This window comes from Scyliorhinus torazame, chromosome 12 (assembly GCF_047496885.1).
Source record: "Scyliorhinus torazame isolate Kashiwa2021f chromosome 12, sScyTor2.1, whole genome shotgun sequence".
In the NCBI taxonomy this organism is placed as follows: Eukaryota; Metazoa; Chordata; class Chondrichthyes; order Carcharhiniformes; family Scyliorhinidae; genus Scyliorhinus; species Scyliorhinus torazame.
The window spans coordinates 2,909,803-2,929,304 of NC_092718.1; the positions used below are offsets into that span (position 1 = coordinate 2,909,803).

The following is a 19,502-nucleotide window of genomic DNA, read 5'->3' on the forward strand; positions in this document are numbered from 1 at the left end:
CCCGAATCCATAAGACGCAGGAGCAGAATTAGGCCACTCAGCCCATCGAGTCTGCTCCGCCATTCAATCATGGCTGATATTTTCTCATCTCCATTCTCCTGCCTTCTCCCCATAACCCCTGATCCCCTTATTAATCAAGAACCTGTCGATCTCTGCCTTAAAGACACTCAGTGATTTGGCCTCCACAGCCTTCTGCGGCAAAGAGTTCCACAGATTCACCACCCTCTGGCTGAAGAAATTCCTCCTCATCTCTGTTTTAAAGGATCATCCCTTTAGTCTGAGATGGTGTCCTCTGCTTCTAGTTTTTCCTACAAGTGGAAACATCCTCTCCACGTCCACTCTATCCAGGCCTCGCAGTATCCTGTAAGTTTCAATAAGATCCTCCCTCATCCTTCTAAACTCCAACAAGGACAGACCCAGAGTCCGCAACTGTTCCTCACACGACAAGTTCTTCATTCCAGGGATCATTCTTGTGAACCTCCTCTGGACCCTTTCCAAGACCCTAACCCTAACATCCTTCCTTAGATACGGGGCCCAAAACTGCTCACAATACTCCAAATGGGGTCAGACCAGAGCCTTATACAGCCTCAGAAGTACATCCCTGGTCTTGTATTCTAGCCTTCTTGACATGAATGCTAACATTGCATTTGCCTTCTTAACTGCCAACTGAACCTGCACGTTAACCTTAAGAGAATCGTGAACAAGGATTCCCAAGTCCCTTTGTGCTTCTGATTTCCTAAGCATTTCCCCATTTAGAAAATAGTCTATGCCTCCATTTCTCCTTCCAAAGTGCATAAGCTCACACTTTTCCACATTGTATTCCATCTGCCACTTCTTTGCCCACTCTCCTAGCTTGTCCAAGTCCTTCTGCAGCCCCCTTGCTTCCTCAATACTACCTGTCCCTCTACAGATCTTTATATCATCTACAAACGTAATAACAGTGCTTTCAGTTATTTCGTCCAGATCATTAATGTATATTGTGAAAAGTTGTGGTCCCAGCACAGACCCCTGAGGCACACCACTAGTCACCGGCTGCCATTCTGAAAAAGACCCCTTTATCCCCACTCTGCCTTCTGCCAATCGCCACATTCCGGCACCTGTTCAGGTACACAAAGGGAGAATTCAGAATATCCAATTCACCTAACAGCACGTCTTTCGGGCCTTGTGGGAGGAAACCGGAGCACCCGGAGGAAACCCACACAGACACTGGGAGAACATGCAGACTCCACACAGACAGTGACCCAAGCCGGGAATCCAACCTGGGACCCTGGCGTTGTGAAGCAACAGTGCTAACCAATAATCTGCTCACGGGTGCTCAGTTTGGGTTCTGCCAGGGTCATGCTGCTCCTGACCTCAATACAGCCTTGGTTCAAACATGAACAAAAGAGCTGAATGCCAGAGGTGAGGTGAGAGTGACTGGCCTTGACACCAAGACTGCATTTGACTGAGTGTGGCATCAAGGAGCCCTAACTTCAGTGGAAATCAGGGAAAACTCTCCGCTGGTTGGAGTCAGACCCGGCACAAAGGAAGATGGTTGTGACGGTTGGAGGTCAATCATCTCAGCTCCAGGACATCACTGCAGGAGTTCCTCAGGGTCGTGTCCTCGGCCCCAACCATCTTCAGCTGCTTCATCAATGACCTCCCTTCCATCATAAGGTCAGAAGTGGGGATGTTTGCGGATGACTGCACAATGTTCAGCACCATTCCCAACTCCTCAGATAATGAAGCAGTCCCTGTCCAAATGCAGCGAGACCCGGACAATATCCAGGCTTGGGCTGACAAGTGTCAAGTTACATTCACACCACACAAGTACCAGGAAATGACCATCTCCTACAAGAGAGGATCTAACCACCGCCTTTGACGTTGAACGGCATTACCATCGCTGAACCCCCACAATCAACATCCTGGGGGTTAACATTGATCAGAAACTGAACTGGACCCAGTCACATTATTACTGTGGCTACCAGAGCAGGTCAAAGGCTGGGAATCCTGCGGCGAGTAACTCACCTCCTGACCCCCCAAAGCCTGTCCACCATCTACAAGGCTCATGTCCGGAGTGTGATGGAATATTCTCCACTTGCCTGGATGAGTGCAGCTCCAACAACACTCGAGAAGCTCCACACCATCCAGGACAAAGCAGCCCCGCTTGATTGCTCCCCCTTCCTTTTATGAAACTAAGTGAAACTAAAAAGCAGAACCAGAGCTCAGCTCCGCCCACACTCTATCCCCAGTTTCTATCCCTGACAGGCTGAAACTGGTTGGAAACCAAGCTTTGGTTTATGAACTAATTCATAATCATCTGCCATTTCGGCTGCTAATCTCGCAGTTTTAACCCTCTGTTCTTCCACATGAGTTCTCACTACATCAGGAATTGAATTTTTAAACTCCTCCAAAAGTATAATTTCTCTGAGAGCTTCATACGTTTGGTCTATTTTCAAAGCCCTTATCCACCTATCAAAATTACTCTGAGCCTTTCAAACTCCATGTATGTTTGACCAAATTCTATCCTTAAATTTCTAAACCTTTGTCTGTAAGCTTCAGGCACTAGTTCATATGCACCTAAGATGGATTTTTTCACCTCCTCATACGTCCCAGTACTTCCTCCGGTAGTGATGCAAACACTTCACTAGCCCTACCTACCAGCTTTGTTTGAATCAGTAATACTCACTGTGGCCATTTCATTTGTTTAGCTACCTTCTCAAATGAAATGAAAAAGGCTTCTACCTCCTTCTCGTCAAACCTTGGCAATGCTTGGACATATTTAAATAGATCCCCACCATGCCAACGACTATGATGCTCTTTCTCACTATCCCCATCACTATCATCCAACTGTATGTTTCCCTTTACGTCTGCTAATTTTAACTGACTGTCATGTTTCATGGCCATTTTCTGAAGTTCAAACTCTCTCTCTTTATCTTTTTCCCTGATCTGTATCTCCCTTTCTTCTTCTTTTTGTTCTGCTAGGGCTATTCTATCTTTCCTCCTTTCTTCCCTCTCCTTTTCTTTTTCCTGTATATCTCTTTCATATTCAAGCTGCTTTAATTCTTTCTCATGTTCCATTTGTTTAATTTGTAACTGCATTTTTGCCATTTCCAATGTGTCAAACTGTATCTCAGGCAACTTTAAATGCTTAACCACCACCATAATTACCTCATCTTTTCGCATTTTGTCATGTAATGTTAACTGAAATGTTTTTGCCAAATCTGACAGTCTGCTTTTAGTCTCTGTCCGTAAGGTACTGTGTGTGACCGTCTCCATCCCCAAAAACTTCCGAGCCTCTGAAAGAGCCATTGTCCACAACACACTCCCCACTTAAACTAAAATACCGCACCTGAAAAGCAACTACAATATGCTCACCCCTCACTGTCTTTAAGTTCACTAAGCCAATCCAATAGATAGACTTTTATCCCCCTTGAGACCCCAATTGTTATGGGCCAGGGTTTAGAGAATCTCAAAGTGTATCATGGAGTTCACCTGACCCACAGCACACGGCCCACTCTACAGGTGTGGTACAGCAGAAGTGGACCAGTATTTTTTAAAACAAAACAATGTTTATTCTATGAACTCAAGTTAACCTTTTTAAAACAAACAGTGAACATCTTAGTAACCATGAATTCAAAGATAACCTCCAAAGAATACAACACTAAGTAATCCTTTAAGAACATAAGAACTAGGAGCAGGAGTAGGCCATCTGGCCCCTCGAGCCTGCTCCGCCATTCAATGAGATCATGGCTGATCTTTTGTGGACTCAGCTCCACTTTCCGGCCCGAACACCATAACCCTTACTCCCTTTATTCTTCAAAAAACTATCTATCTTTATCTTAAAAACATTTAATAAAGGAGCCTCTACTGCGTCACTGGGCAAGGAATTCCATAGATTCACAACCCTTTGGGTGAAGAAGTTCCTCCTAAACTCAGTCCTAAATCTACTTCCCCTTATTTTGAGGCTATGCCCCCTAGTTCTGCTTTCACCCGCCAGTGGAAACAACCTGCCCACATCTTTCCTATCTTTTCCCTTCATAATCTTATATGTTTCTATAAGATCCCCCCTCATCCTTCTAAATTCCAACGAGTACAGTCCCAGTCTACTAAACCTCTCCTCGTAATCCAACCCCTTTAGCTCTGGGATTAATTTAGTGAATCTCCTCTGCACCCCCTCCAGTGCCAGTACGTCCTTTCTCAGGTAAGGAGACTAAAACTGAACACCATACTCCAGGTGTGGCCTCACTAACACCTTATACAATTGCAGCATAACCTCCCTAGCCTTAAGCAGTGAAGGACAAAATTCCATTTGCTTTCTTAATCACCTGTTGCAACCAACTTTTTGCCAACATTAAACATTCAAACCCTCCACCACCGACGCACAGTGGCAGCCGTGTGTACCATCTACAAGGTTCACTGCAGTAACTCACCAAGGTTCCTGAGACAGCACCTTCCAAACCCACAACCTCTACCATCTAGAAGGACAAGAGCAGCAGATACCTGGGGACCCCAACACCTGGAGGTTCCCCTCCGAGTCACTCACCACCCTGACTTGGAAATATATCACCATTCCTTCCCTGTCGCTTAGGGGTCGGTGCTGGGACCACAACTTTTCACAATATACATTAATGATCTGGAAGAAGGAACTGAAGGCACTGTTGCTACGTTTGCAGACTCGATTGGCCGAGTGGCCTAATTCTGCTCCTATGTCTTATGGTCGCTGGGGCAACATCCTGGAACTCCCTCCCTAACAGCACAGTGGGCATACCTACACCTCCAGGACAGCAGCGGTTCAAGAAGGCAGCTCACCACCACCCTCTGAAGGGCAACTAGGGATGGGCAATAAATGCTGGTCTAACCAGCGACACCCACGTCCCGTAAATGAATTAAAACAAAATTGGGTTTGGGTTGTTGTAAGTTTATGAGGGTTAAGGATAATGGGTTAAGCATGGTTAGGGTTAAGATTCGGGTTAGGTTAGGGGTACTGGGTTAAGGATGGTTATGGTTAGGGGTATTGGGTTAAGGATGGTTAAGGTTCAGGTTAGAGTTCGGGTTAGGGTTAGGGGTATTGAGTTAGGAAGGTTAGGGTTAGGATTAGGGGTATTGCGTTAAGGAGGGTTAAGGTTAGGGGTATTGGGGAATAGGGCTATTGGGTTAAGGATAGAACATAGAACATTACAGCGCAGTACAGGCCCTTCGGCCCTCAATGTTGCGCTGACCTGTGAAACAACTCTAAAGCCCATCTACATTATTCCCTTATCGTCCATATGTCTATCCAATGACCATTTGAATGCCCTTAGTGTTGGCGAGTCCACTACTGTTGCAGGCAGGGCATTCCACGCCCTTACTACTCTCTGAGTAAAGAACTTACCTCTGACATCTGTCCTATATCTATCTCCCCTCAATTTAAGCTATGTCCCCTCGTGCTAGACATCACCATCCGAGGAAAAAGACTCTCACTGTCCCCCCTATCTAATCCTCTGATCATCTTGTATGCCTCAATTAAGTCACCTCTTAACCTTCTCCTCTCTGACGAAAACAGCCTCAAGTCCCTCAGCCTTCCCTCATAAGATCTTCCCTCCATACCAGGCAACATTCTGGTAAATCTCCTCTGCACCCTTTCCAATGCTTCCACATCCTTCCTATAATGCGGCAACCAGAATTGCACGCAAAAAAATCCAAATGTGGCCGCACCAGAGTTTTGTACAACTGCGTCTTGACCTCATGGCTCCGAAACTCAATCGCTCTACCAATAAAAGCTAACACACCGTACGCCTTCTTAACAACCCTCTCAACCTGGGTGGCAACTTTCAGGGATGTATGTACATGGACACCGAGATCTCTCTGCTCCTCCACACTGCCAAGAATCTTACCATTAGCCCAGTACTCTGTCATCCTGTTATTCCTTCCAAAATGAATCACCTCACACTTTTCTGCATTAAACTCCATTTGCCACCTCTCAGTCCAGTGCTGCAGCTTATCTATGTCCCTCTGTAGCTTGTAACATCCTTCCTCACTGTCCGCAACTCCACCGACTTTAGTGCCATCTGTAAAATTTACTCACCCATCCTTCTACGCTCTCCTCCAGGTCATTTATAAAAATGGCAAACAGCAGTGGCCCCAAAACAGATCCTTGTGGTACACCACTAGTAACTGGACTCCAGGCTGACCATTTCCCATCAACCACCACCCTTTATCTTCTTCCAGCTAGCCAATTTCTGATCCAAACTGCTAAATCACCCTGAATCCCATGCCTCCGTATTTTCTGCTAATGGTTAGGGTTAGTGTTAGGGGTACTGGGTTAAGGAGGGTTAGGGTTAGTGTTAGGGGTATTGGGTTAAGGAGGGTTAGTGTTAGGGGTATTGGGTTAAGGAGGGTTAGAGTTAGTGTTAGGGGTATTGGGTTAAGGAGGGTTTGGATTAGGGGTATTGGGTTAAGGAGGGTTAGTGTTAGGGGTATTGTGTTAAGGAGGGTTAGGGTTAGGGGTATTCGGGTTAGGGTTAGGGGTATTGGGTTAAGGAGGGTTGGAGTTAGTGTTAGGGGTATTAGGGCTAAGGAGGGTTAGGATTAGGGGTATTGGGTTAAGGAGGGTTAGGGTTAGTGTGAGGGGTATTGGGTTAAGGAGGGTTAGGATTAGGGGTATTGGGTTAAGGAGGGTTAGGGGTATTGGGTTAAGATGGGTTAGGGTTAGTGTTAGGGGTATTGGGTTAAGGAAGGTTAGGATTAGGGGTATTGGGTTAAGGAGGGTTAGGATTAGGGGTATTGGGTTAAGGAGGGTTAGGGTTAGGGGTATTGGGTTAAGGAGGGTTAGGGTTCGGATTAGGGGTATTGGGTTAAGGAGGGTTAGGATTAGGGGTATTGGGTTAAGGAGGGTTAGGATTAGGGGTATTGGGTTAAGGAGGGTTAGGGTTAGGGGTATTGGGTTGAGGAGGGTTGGGGTTAGGGTTAGGGTTATGGGTACTGGGTTAAGGAGGGTTAGGGTTAGTGTTAGGGGAACTGGGTTAAGGAGGGTGAGGGTTAGTGTTAGGGGTATTGGGTTAAGGAGGGTTAGTGTTAGTATTATTGGGTTAAGGAGGGTTAGTGTTAGGGGTATTGGGTTAAGGAGGGTTAGGGTTAGTGTTAGGGGTATTGGGTTAAGAAGAGTTAGGATTAGGGGTATTGGGTTAAGGAGGGTTAGGGTTAGGGGTATTGTGTTAAGGAGGGTTAGGGTTAGTGTTGGGGGTATTAGGTTAAAGAGGGTTAGGGTTAGGGGTATTGGGTTAAGGAGGGTTAGGATTAAGGGTATTGGGTTAAGGAGGGTTAGGGGTATTGGGTTAAGGAGAGTTAGGGTTAGTGTTAGGGGTATTGGGTTAAGGAGGGTTAGGGTTAGGGGTATTAGGGTTAGGGTTAGGGGTATTGGGTTAAGGAGGGTTGGGGTTAGTGTTAGTGGTATTAGGGCTAGGGTTAGCATTAGGGTTAGGGGTATTGGGTTAAGGAGGGTTAGGATTAGGGGTATTGGGTTAAGGAAGGTTAGGGTTAGGATTAGGGGTATTGGGTTAAGGAGTGTTAGGATTAGGGGTATTGGGTTAAGTAGGGTTACGGTTAGGGTTATTGGGTTAAGGAGGGTTAGGGTTAGGGGTATTGGGTTGAGGTAGGTTGGAGTTAGGGTTATGGGTACTGGGTTAAGGAGGGTTAGGGTTAGGGGTAGTGGGTTAAGTAGGGTTACGGTTAGGGTTATTGGGTTAAGGAGGGTTAGGGTTAGGGGTCTTGGGTTGAGGTGGGTTGGGGTTAGGGTTATGGGTACTGGGTTAAGGAGGGTTAGGGTTAGGGGTAGTGGGTTAAGTAGGGTTACGGTTATGGTTATTGGGTTATGGAGGGTTAGGGTTAGGGGTATTGGGTTGAGGAGGGTTGGGGTTAGGGTTAGGGTTATGGGTACTGGGTTAAGGAGGGTTAGGGTTTGGGTTATTGTCAGTACAACACTTCGTCCTGTTCAAATACTCTAGGGGGATTTAAAAAATTCTCATTCTGATAATTATCAGGTTTGAGCATTCAAATCTCTCACAGCTCCACACTCCACAATTCACCTCAAACTCTGACCTCAGTCGTACGAGATTCCTCGTCATTTGGATTATGATAATATTTGCAAAGAAAGCAAAGCTTAGTAACTTGTTGTCTCCACTTTGTGGATCTGAGCTCTGGTGCCTGCACCATATCCAGTCTCAATCCGAGACCTGCCACCTCTTGGGTCTCCGTGCCCTGAGCCCAGGCCCGTCACTGGGTGCCACTCTTAAATCATGGGCAGAACAGTCTCTTTGACAGCTGATTGATGGACTGTAACTAAACAATCCAGTTTGGTGAGGAAGGAATTTGTTACATTTTACACAGAGGCGCTATACATGCACACTCTCTGGAAAGATTCACTGCAAAATCTGGTCCATTTCAATAATGATCCTAAATTGTTTGTAATTGGATCAGTGATAATTTTGATTTTCTATAAAGAGTAATATGTCAAAACTGAGAGAAAGCAAATTTAGTATCCTGAATTTCATCGCTCCCTGAAACCTAATTATTGGAATCCAGTTCTAAATATCCATTTAGACGGAACGTTTTGACCTGGATATTGTAATGTTACAGAGTACAGTCAGTGAATCTACGTTAATCGCATTGTTAACGGCAAGAAAATCCAAGATCATGGAGATGAAATCGACTGATTGCAAACTGGACGATTCTGTCATCAACTCTCAACTTGTTGCTTACGCTTCTGACCAGGTGAGGGGGAGGGGTGGTGGGGGGGTAATGGGCCCTTTGACAAAGAGTAGGGCCAGTCAAGGACAGTAGTGGAAAGTTGTGCTTGGAGTCCGAGGAGATTGGAGAGGTGCTAAATGAATATTTTCGTCAGTATTCACACAGGAAAAAGACAATGTTGTCGAGGAGAATACTGACATTCAGGCTACTAGACTAGAAGGGCTTGAGGTTCATAAGGAGGAGGTGTTAGCAATTCTGGAAAGTGTGAAAATAGCTAAGTCCCCTGGGCCGGATGGGATTTCTCCGAGGATTCTCTGGGAAGCTAGGGAGGAGATTGCTGAGCCTTTGGCTTTGATCTTTAAGTCATCTTTGTCTGCAGGAATAGTACCAGACGACTGGAGGATAGCAAATGTTATCCCCTTGTTCAAGAAAGGAAGTAGAGACAACCCCAGTAACTATAGACCAGTGAGCCTTACTTCTGTTGTGGGCAAAATCTTGGAAAGGTTTATAAGAGATAGGATGTATAATCATCTGGAAAGGAATAATTTGATTAGAGATAGTCAACACGGTTTTGTGAAGGGTAGGTCGTGCCTCACAAACCTTATTGAGTTCTTTGAGAAGGTGACCAAACAGGTGGGCGAGGGTAAAGCAGTTGATGTGGTGTATATGGATTTCAGTAAAGTGTTTGATAAGGTTCCCCACGGTAGGCTACTGCAGAAAATACGGAGGCATGGGATTCAGGGTGATTTAGCAGTTTGGATCAGAAATTGGCTAGCTGGAAGAAGACAAAGGGTGGTGGTTGATGGGAAATGTTCAGACTGGAGTCCAGTTACTAGTGGTGTACCACAAGGATCTGTTTTGGGGCCACTGCTGTTTGTCATTTTTATAAATGACCTGGAGGAGGGCGTAGAAGGATGGGTGAGTAAATTTGCAGATGACACTAAAGTTGGTGGAGTTGTGGACAGTGCGGAAGGATGTTACAAGTTACAGAGGGACATAGATAAGCTGCAGCGCTGGGCTGAGAGGTGGCAAATGGAGTTTAATGTAGAAAAGTGTGAGGTGATACATTTTGGAAGGAATTACAGGAAGACAGAGTACTGGGCTAATGGTAATATTCTTGGCAGTGTGGATGAGCAGAGAGATCTCGGTGTCCATGTACATAGATCCCCGAAAGTTGCCACTCAGGTTGAGAGGGTTGTTAAGAACGCGTATGGTGTGTTAGCTTTTATTGGTAGAGGGATTGAGTTTCGGAGCCATGAGGTCATGTTGCAGCCATACAACACTCTGGTGCGGCCGCATTTGGAGTATTGCGTGCAATTCTGGTCGCTGCATTATAGGAAGGATGTGGAAGCATTGGAAAGGGTGCAGAGGAGATTTACCAGAATGTTGCCTGTATGGAGGGAAGATCTTATGAGGAAAGGCTGAGGGACTTGAGGCTGTTTTCGTTAGAGAGAAGAAGGTTAAGAGGTGACTTAATTGAGACATACAAGATGATCAGAGGATTGGATAGGGTGGACGGTGAGAGCCTTTTCCTCGGATGGTGATGTCCAGCACGAGGGGACATAGCTTTAAATTGAGGGGAGATAGATATAAGACAGATGTCAGAGGTAGGTTCTTTACTCAGAGAGTAGTAAGGGCGTGGAATGCCCTGCCTGCAACAGTAGTGGACTCGCCAACACTAAGGGCATTCAAATGGTCATTGGATAGACATATGGACGATAAGGGAATAGTGTAGATGGGCTTTAGAGTGGTTTCACAGGTCGGCGCAACATCGAAGGCCGAAGGGCCTGTACTGCGCTGTAATGTTCTATGTTCTAAAGTGGGAGTGGGGGTGTGGGGGGGGGGGGGGGCGGGGCGGTGGCAGAGGGGCCTTTGACCAGGTGAGTGGGGCAGGGAGAGGCTCTGCCCAGGCGAGGCTGCCTCGTCGCTGCAATACTGTCCTCCAGTAGGTGGAGCTGTTCCTCCATCAGTTCCAGTGGCGGCTGAAGCATTTCCAGTTCAAACTCCAGCTCGGGACTGGCAGGTTGGGCTCGGGACTGGCAGGTTGGGCTCGGGACTGGCAGGTTGGGCTCGGGACTGGCAGGCTGGGCTCGGGACTGGCAGGTTGGGCTCGGGACTGGCAGGTTGGGCTCGGGACTGGCAGGTTGGGTGTGGGACTGGCAGGTTGGGCTCGGGACTGGCAGGTTGGGCTCGGGACTGGCAGGTTGGGCTCGGGACTGGCAGGTTGGGCTCGGGACTGGCAGGTTGGGCTCGGGACTGGCAGGTTGGGCTCGGGATTGGCAGGTTGGGTTCGAAACTGGCAGGTTGGGTGCGGGACTGGCAGGTTGGGTTCGAAACTGGCAGGTTGGGCTCGGGACTGGCAGGTTGGGCTCGGGACTGGCATGTTGGGCTCGGGACTGGCAGGTTGTGTGCGGGACTGGCAGGTTGGGCTCGGGACTGGCAGGTTGGGTGCGGGACTGGTAGGTTGTGTGCGGGACTGGCAGGTTGGGCTCGGGACTGGCAGGTTGGGTTCGAAACTGGCAGGTTGGGTGCGGGACTGGCAGGTTGGGTTCGAAACTGGCAGGTTGGGCTCGGGACTGGCAGGTTGGGCTCGGGACTGGCAGGTTGGGCTCGGGACTGGCAGGTTGGGTTCGAAACTGGCAGGTTGGGTGCGGGACTGGCAGGTTGGGTTCGAAACTGGCAGGTTGGGCTCGGGACTGGCATGTTGGGCTCGGGACTGGCAGGTTGTGTGCGGGACTGGCAGGTTGGGCTCGGGACTGGCAGGTTGGGTGCGGGACTGGTAGGTTGTGTGCGGGACTGGCAGGTTGGGCTCTGGACTGGCAGGTTGGGTTTGGGACTGGCAGGTTGGGCTCGGCACTGGCAGGTTGGGCTCGGCACTGGCAGGTTGAGCTCGGCACTGGCAGGTTGGGCTCGGCACTGGCAGGTTGGGCTCGGCACTGGCAGGTTGGGCTCGGGACTGGCAGGTTGGGCTCGGGACTGGCAGGTTGGGCTCGGGACTGGCAGGCTGGGCTCGGGACTGGCAGGCTGGGTTCGAAACTGGCAGGTTGGGCTCGGGACTGGCAGGTTGGGCGCGGGACTGGCAGGTTGGGCGCGGGACTGGCAGGTTGGGCTCGGGACTGGCAGGTTGGGCTCGGCACTGGCAGGTTGGGCTCGGCACTGGCAGGTTGTGCTCGGCACTGGCAGGTTGGGCTCGTGACTGGCAGTTTGGGTCCGGGACTGGCAGGTTGGGCTCGGGACTGGCAGGTTGGGCTCGGGACTGGCAGGTTGGGCTCGTGACTGGTAAGGTTGGGCCCGCGACTGGCAGGTTGGGCTCGGGACTGGCAGGTTGGGTGTGGGACTGGCAGGTTGGGCACGGGACTGGCAGGTTGGGCTCGGGACTGGCAGGTTGTGTCCAGGACTGGCAGGTTGGGCTCTGGACTGGCAGGTTGGGCTCGGGACTGGCAGGTTGGGCTCGGGACTGGCAGGTTGGGTTTGAAACTGGCAGGTTGGGCTCGGGACTGGCAGGTTGGGCTCGGGATTAGCAGGTTGGGCTCAGGACTGGCAGGTTGTGTGCGGGACTGGCAGGTTGGGCTCAGGACTGGCGTGTTGGGCTCGGGACTGGCAGGTTGGGCTCGGGACTGGCAGGTTGGGCTCGGGACTGGCAGGTTGGGCTCGGGACTGGCAGGTTGGGCTCGGGACTGGCAGGTTGGGCTCGGGACTGGCAGTTGGGCTCGGGACTGGCAGGTTGGGCTCTGGACTGGTATGTTGGGCTCAGGACTGGCATGTTGGGCTCAGGACTGGCATGTTGGGCTCGGGACTGGCAGGTTGGGCTCGGGACTGGCAGGTTGGGCTCGGGACTGGCAGGTTGGGCTCTGGACTGGTATGTTGGGCTCAGGACTGGCATGTTGGGCTCAGGACTGGCATGTTGGGCTCGGGACTGGCAGGTTGGGCTCGGGACTGGCAGGTTGGGCTCGGGACTGGCAGGTTGGGCTCGGGACTGGCAGGTTGGGCTCGGGACTGGCAGGTTGGGCTCGGGACTGGCAGGTTGGGCTCGGGACTGGCAGGTTGGGTGCGGGACTGGCAGGTTGGGTGCGGGACTGGCAGGTTGGGCTCGGGACTGGCAGGTTGGGCTCGGGACTGGCAGGTTGGGCTCGGTGCTGGCAGGTTGGGCTCGGTGCTGGCAGGTTGGGCTCGGTGCTGGCAGGTTGGGCTCGGTGCTGGCAGGTTGGGCTCAGGACTGGCAGGTTGGGTGCGGGACTGGTAGGTTGTGTGCGGGACTGGCAGGTTAGGCACAGGACTGGCAGGTTGGGCTCTGGACTGGCAGGTTGGGCTCGGTGCTGGCAGGTTGGGCTCGGTGCTGGCAGGTTGGGCTCGGTGCTGGCAGGTTGGGCTCGGTGCTGGCAGGTTGGGCTCAGGACTGGCAGGTTGGGTGCGGGACTGGTAGGTTGTGTGCGGGACTGGCAGGTTAGGCACAGGACTGGCAGGTTGGGCTCTGGACTGGCAGGTTGGGCTCTGGACTGGCAGGTTGGGCTCAGGACTGGCATGTTGGGCTCAGGACTGGCATGTTGGGCTCGGGACTGGCAGGTTGGGCTCGGGACTGGCAGGTTGGGCTCGGGACTGGCAGGTTGGGCTCGGGACTGGCAGGTTGGGCTCGGGACTGGCAGGTTGGGCTCGGGACTGGCAGGTTGGGCTCGGGACTGGCAGGTTGGGCTCGGGACTGGCAGGTTGGGCTCGGGACTGGCAGGTTGGGCTCGGGACTGGCAGGTTGGGCTCGGGACTGGCAGGTTGGGTCCGGGACTGGCAGGTTGGGCCCGTGACTGGTAAGGTTGGGCCCGGGACTGGCAGGTTGGGCGCGGGACTGGCAGGTTGGGTGTGGGACTGGTAGGTTGGGCTCGGGACTGGCAGGTTGGGCTCGGGACTGGCAGGTTGGGCTCGGGACAGGCAGGTTGAGTCCGGGACTGGCAGGTAGGGCTATGGACTGGCAGGTTGGGTGCGGGACTGGCAGGTTGGGCTCGGGCCTGGCAGGTTGGGCTCGGGCCTGGCAGGTTGGGCTCGGGACTGGCAGGTTGGGCTCGGGACTGGCAGGTTGGGCACGGGACTGGCAGGTTCGGCTCGAGAACTGGCAGGCTGGGTGCGGGACTGGCAGGTTGGGCTCGGTATTGGCAGGTTGTGTTCGAAACTGGCAGGTTGGGCTCGGGACTGGCAGGTTGGGCTCGGGACTGGGAGGTTGGGCTCGGGACTGGGAGGTTGGGCTCGGGACTGGGAGGTTGGGCTCGGGACTGGGAGGTTGGGCTCGGGACTGGGAGGTTGGGCTCGGGACTGGGAGGTTGGGCTCGGGACTGGGAGGTTGGGCTCGGGAGTGGGAGGTTGGGCTCGGGAGTGGGAGGTTGGGCTCGGGAGTGGGAGGTTGGGCTCGGGAGTGGGAGGTTGGGCTCGGGAGTGGGAGGTTGGGCTCGGGAGTGGGAGGTTGGGCTCGGGAGTGGGAGGTTGGGCTCGGGGCTGGCAGTTTGGGCTCGGGGCTGGCAGTTTGGGCTCGGGGCTGGCAGTTTGGGCTCGGGATTGGCAGTTTGGGTTCGGGGCTGGCAGTTTGGGCTCGGGGCTGACAGGTTGGGCTCGGGACTGGCAGATTATGATCGAGACTGGCAGGTTGCGCTCGGGACTGGCAGGTTGGGTGCGGGACTGGCAGGTTGGGCTCGGGGCTGGCAGGTTGGGCTCGGGGCTGACAGGTTGGGCTCGGGGCTGTCAGATTGGGTTCGGGACTGGCAGGTTGAGCGCGGGACTGGGTGATTGGGCGTGGGACTGGCACGTTGGGCTCGGGACTGGCAGGTTGGGCTCGGGACTGGCAGGTTGGGCTCGGGACTGGCAGGTTGGATGCGGGACTGGCAGGTTGGGCTCGGGACTGGCAGGTTGGGCTCGGGACTGGCAGGTTGGGCTCGGGACTGGCAGGTTGGGCTCGGGTCTGGCAGGTTTGGCTCGGGACTGGCAGGTTTGGCTCGGGACTGGCAGGTTGGGTGCGGGACTGGCAGGTTGGGTGCGGGACTGGCAGGTTGGGTGCGGGACTGGCAGGTTGGGTGTGGGACTGGCAGGTTAGCTCGGGGCTGGCTGGTTGGGCTCGGGGCTGGCAGGTTGGGCTCGGGGCTGGCAGGCTGTCTCGGGGCTGGCAGGTTGGGTGCGGGATGGGCAGGTTGGTCACGGGACTGTCAGGTTGGGCTCACTATTGGCAGGTTGGGCTCGGTATTGGCAGCTTGGGTTCAAAACTGGCAGGTTGGGCTCGGGACTGGCAGGTTGGGCTCGGGACTGGCAGTTTGGGCTCGGGACTGGCAGGTTGTGCTCGGGACTGGCAGGTTGGGCTCGGGACTGGCAGGTTGGGTTCGGGACTGGCAGGTTGGGCTCGGGACTGGCAGGTTGGGCTCGGGACTGGCAGGTTGGGCTCGGGACTGGCAGGTTGGGCTCGGGACTGGCAGGTTGGGCTCGGGACTGGCAGGTTGGGTGCGGGGCTGGCAGGCTGGGTGCGGGGCTGGCAGGCTGGGTGCGGGGCTGGCAGGCTGGGTGCGGGACTGGCAGGTTGGGCTCGGGGCTGACAGGTTGGGCTCGGGGCTGACAGGTTGGGTTCGGGGCTGGCAGGTTGGGCTCGGGGCTGGCAGGTTGGGCTCGGGGCTGGCAGGTTGGGCGCGGGACTGGCAGGTTGGGCGCGGGACTGGCAGGTTGGGCGTGGGACTGGCAGGTTAGCTCGGGGCTGGCTGGTTGGGCTCGGGGCTGGCAGGTTGGGCTCGGGGCTGGCAGGCTGTCTCGGGGCTGGCAGGTTGGGTGCGGGATCGGCAGGTTGGGCACGGGACTGGCAGGTTGGGCTCGCTATTGGCAGGTTGGGCTCGGTATTGGCAGCTTGGGTTCAAAACTGGCAGGTTGGGCTCGGGACTGGCAGGTTGGGCTCGGGACTGGCAGTTTGGGCTCGGGACAGGCAGGTTGGGCTCGGGACTGGCAGGTTGGGTTCGGGACTGGCAGGTTGGGCTCGAGACTGGCAGGTTGGGCTCGGGACTGGCAGGTTGGGCGCGGGACAGCCAGGTTGGGCTCGGGACTGGCAGGTTGGGTTCGGGACTGGCAGGTTGGGTTCGGGACTGGCAGGTTGGGCTCGGGACTGGCGGGTTGGGTGCGGGACTGGCGGGTTGGGCTCGGGACTGGCGGGTTGGGCTCGGGACTGGCAGGTTGGGTTCGTGACTGGCATATTGGGCTCGGGACTGGCAGGTTGGGCTCGGGACTGGCAGGTTGGGCTCGGGACTGGCAGGTTGGGCTCGGGACTGGCAGGTTGGGCTCGGGACTGGCAGGTTGGGCTCGGGACTGGCAGGTTTGGCTCGGGACTGGCAGGTTTGGCTCGGGACTGGCAGGTTGGGTGCGGGACTGGCAGGTTGGGTGCGGGACTGGCAGGTTGGGTGCGGGACTGGCAGGTTGGGTGCGGGACTGGCAGGTTGGGTGCGGGACTGGCAGGTTGGGTGCGGGACTGGCAGGTTAGCTCGGGGTTGGCTGGTTGGGCTCGGGGCTGGCAGGTTGGGCTCGGGGCTGGCAGGCTGTCTCGGGGCTGGCAGGTTGGGTGCGGGATGGGCAGGTTGGGCACTGGACTGTCAGGTTGGGCTCGCTATTGGCAGGTTGGGCTCGGTATTGGCAGCTTGGGTTCAAAACTGGCAGGTTGGGCTCGGGACTGGCAGGTTGGGCTCGGGACTGGCAGGTTGGGCTCGGGACTGGCAGTTTGGGCTCGGGACTGGCAGTTTGGGCTCGGGACTGGCAGGTTGGGCTCGGGACAGGCAGGTTGGGCTCGGGACAGGCAGGTTGGGCTCGGGACTGGCAGGTTGGGTTCGGGACTGGCAGGTTGGGCTCGGGACTGGCAGGTTGGGCTCGGGACTGGCAGGTTGGGCTCGGGACTGGCAGGTTGGGCTCGGGACTGGCAGGTTGGGCTCGGGACTGGCAGGTTGTGCTCGGGACTGGCAGGTTGTGCTCGGGACTGGCAGGTTGGGCTCGGGACTGGCAGGTTGGGCTCGGGACTGGCAGCTTGGGGTCGGGGCTGGCAGGTTGGGCTCGGGGCTGGCAGGTTGGGCTCCGGACTGGCAGGTTGGGCTCCGGACTGGCAGTTTGGGCTCGGGACTGGCATGTTGGGTGCAGGGCTGGCAGGTTGGGCGCGGGGCTGGCAGGTTGGGTGCGGGACTGGCAGGTTGTGCAGTGTCTGCTGTCTTCCTCCTCCTGAATCTGTTTAAACTCTGCAGAGCTTCACCTCATCAGCAGAGGTAAAGACAGAGTAAACCCAGACTAATCAGAGACTCACTTCTGTGAAGTTTTGTTACTTCCTGCCCAGTACCTGCGATTCAGGATTCCAGGGATTTTTCCAATTTGGATCCCACATCTTGACCTCACCTGTTGCTGTGGGGCAGTGCAGGGATAGGTACCTGATTCTGGGCGAGGCAATATGATCACAGTTGATCCTCTATCTCAACAGCATACCCGCACCCTCTCCCTATACCCACTGACAGGCGGCACAGTGGTTAGCACTGCTGCCTCACAGCTCCAGGGTCCCGGGTTCGATTCCGACCTTGGGTCACTGTCTGTGCGGATTCTGCACGTTCTCCCCGTGTGTGCGTGGGTTTCCTCCGGGTGCTCCGGTTTCCTCCCACAAGTCCAAAGATGTGCAGGTTAGGTGGATTGGCCATGATAAATTGCCCTTAGTGTCCAAACAATTATGTGGGGTTATGGGGATAGGGCGGGGTGTGGGCTTAAATAGAATGCTCTTTCAGAGGATCAGTGTAGACTCGAAGGGCCAAATGGCCTCCTTCTGCACTGTAGGGATTTTATAACATTCATCCACATTATACTGCACCTGCCTTGTATTCTTCCACTCACTCAACTTGTCTAAATCACCTTGACACGTCTTAACATCCTCCTCATCGCTCACATTCTCATCTATTTTCAAATCATCAGTTGAAAATATTACATTTGGTCCCCTCATCCAAATCATTGATGTGTATTGTGAATAGTTGGGGCCCAATCACTGATCCCTGTGGGACCACACTAGTCACCGCCTGCCAGTTTGGAAAAGACTCATTTATTCCTAGTGGTTTAGCACAGTGGGCTAACCAGCTGACTTGTAAAGCAGAACAAGGCCAGCAGCACGGTTCAATCCCCGTACCAGCCTCCCTGAACAGGCGCCGGAATGTGGCGACTAGGGGCTTTTCACAGTAACTTCATTTGAAGCCTACTTGTGACAATAAGTGATTTTCATTTCATTCTTACTTTCCATTTCCTGTCTGCTAACCAATTCTCAATCCATACTAATATATTACCCCCAGTCCCATGCGCTTTAATTTTGCACACGAGCCTCTTATGTGGAACTTTATCAAAAGCTTTCTCAAAATCCAAATACACCACATCCACTGGTTCACCCATATCTATTCTACCGGTTACATCCTCAAAAGGCTCCAGTAGGTTTGTCAAACATGATTTCCATTTCATAAACCCATGTTAACTTTGTCCATTCCCGTTGATATTTTCTTTTTTCAAATGTATTTTATTACAAACATGGATCAAAACAGGTTACAGCAAATAAACACCCCGGGAAACATACTTCCCAGCAATCAACTATACAGTCTGTATAAAATTTCCCCCATTTTTACTCTCCCCCTCCCCCACCTGCGACGAACAGCTCCTCAAATACGGTCACAAACATCCCCCACCTTTCCTCAATCCCCTCAGAAGAGCCCCATAACTCATATTTTATCTTCTCCAACAGCAGAAAGTCGTACAGGTCACCCAACCAAGCTGCTACCCCCGGTGATGATTCGACCGCCACTCCAGTAAAATTTGCCGCTGTGCAATCAGAGAGGCGAAGGCCACGACATCGACCTTCCTCCTCTCCATGAGCTCCGACTTCTCTGAAACCCCAAATATCGCCACCAAAGGGTCCGGGTCCACTCCCTCCTCCACTATCCTGGCTAAGACCGTGAACACTCCCGCCCAGAATCTTCCCAATTTTTCACAACCCCAAAACATGTGCGTGTGATTCGCTGGCCCCCGCCCACACCTCTTACACTCATCTGCTACTCCCTGAAAGAACCCACTCATTCTCGCTCGAGTCATATGCACCCTGTGCACCACCTTAAACTGTATCAGGCTCATCCTTGCACAAGAGGAGGTCCCGTTTACCCTTCGCAGTGCCTCACACCATACTCCCCAATTGATCTCCATTCCCAACTCCGCTTCCCATTTCTCCTTGATCTTCACCACCCGCTCGCCTCCCTGCTCCCCCAGCCACTTGTGCTGTTGATATTTTCCAATTGTGCTATTGTCACATTCTTTGTAACAGACTGTAATATTTTCACTGCTGTTGATATTGGGCTAACCGGCCTGTAATTCCCTGTTTTCTCCCTCCCTCCTTTTTTAAATATCGGGGTTACATTTACCACCCACCAATCTGCCGGGACTGTTCCAGAATCTACAGAAATCTACAGAATTCTGGAAAATGACAACCAACGCATCAACTATTTCCATGGCCTCTCCTTCACTATCCTGAGGTGAAGATTATTAGGCCCTGGCGATTTAACGACTTTCAGTCACATTAATTTCTCCAACACTTTTTATGAATACTAATTTCCTTCAATTCCTCTTTCTCACTAGAGCGTTAGTTCCCTAGCAGTTCTGGAAACTTAATTGCGTCTTCCTCAGTGAAGACAGTTGTTTAATTGCTCGGCCATGTTCTTTTTTTTTTAATAAATATTTTATTGAAAATTTTTGGTCAACCAACACAGTACATTGTGCGTCCTTTACACAATATTATAACA

At 53.0% G+C, this 19,502-nt stretch overlaps 1 protein-coding gene across 1 annotated transcript in view; it reads left to right on the forward strand.

Moving 5' to 3' along the window:
• The window catches only part of hdc (histidine decarboxylase), a 206,733-nt gene that overhangs the window by 56,926 nt on the left and 130,305 nt on the right, over positions 1 to 19,502 (forward strand). The window contains exon 5 of the mRNA XM_072470285.1: positions 8,596 to 8,730. Within this exon, the coding sequence (XP_072326386.1) occupies positions 8,596 to 8,730 (135 nt within the window). The remainder of the gene's footprint in view (positions 1 to 8,595; positions 8,731 to 19,502) is intronic.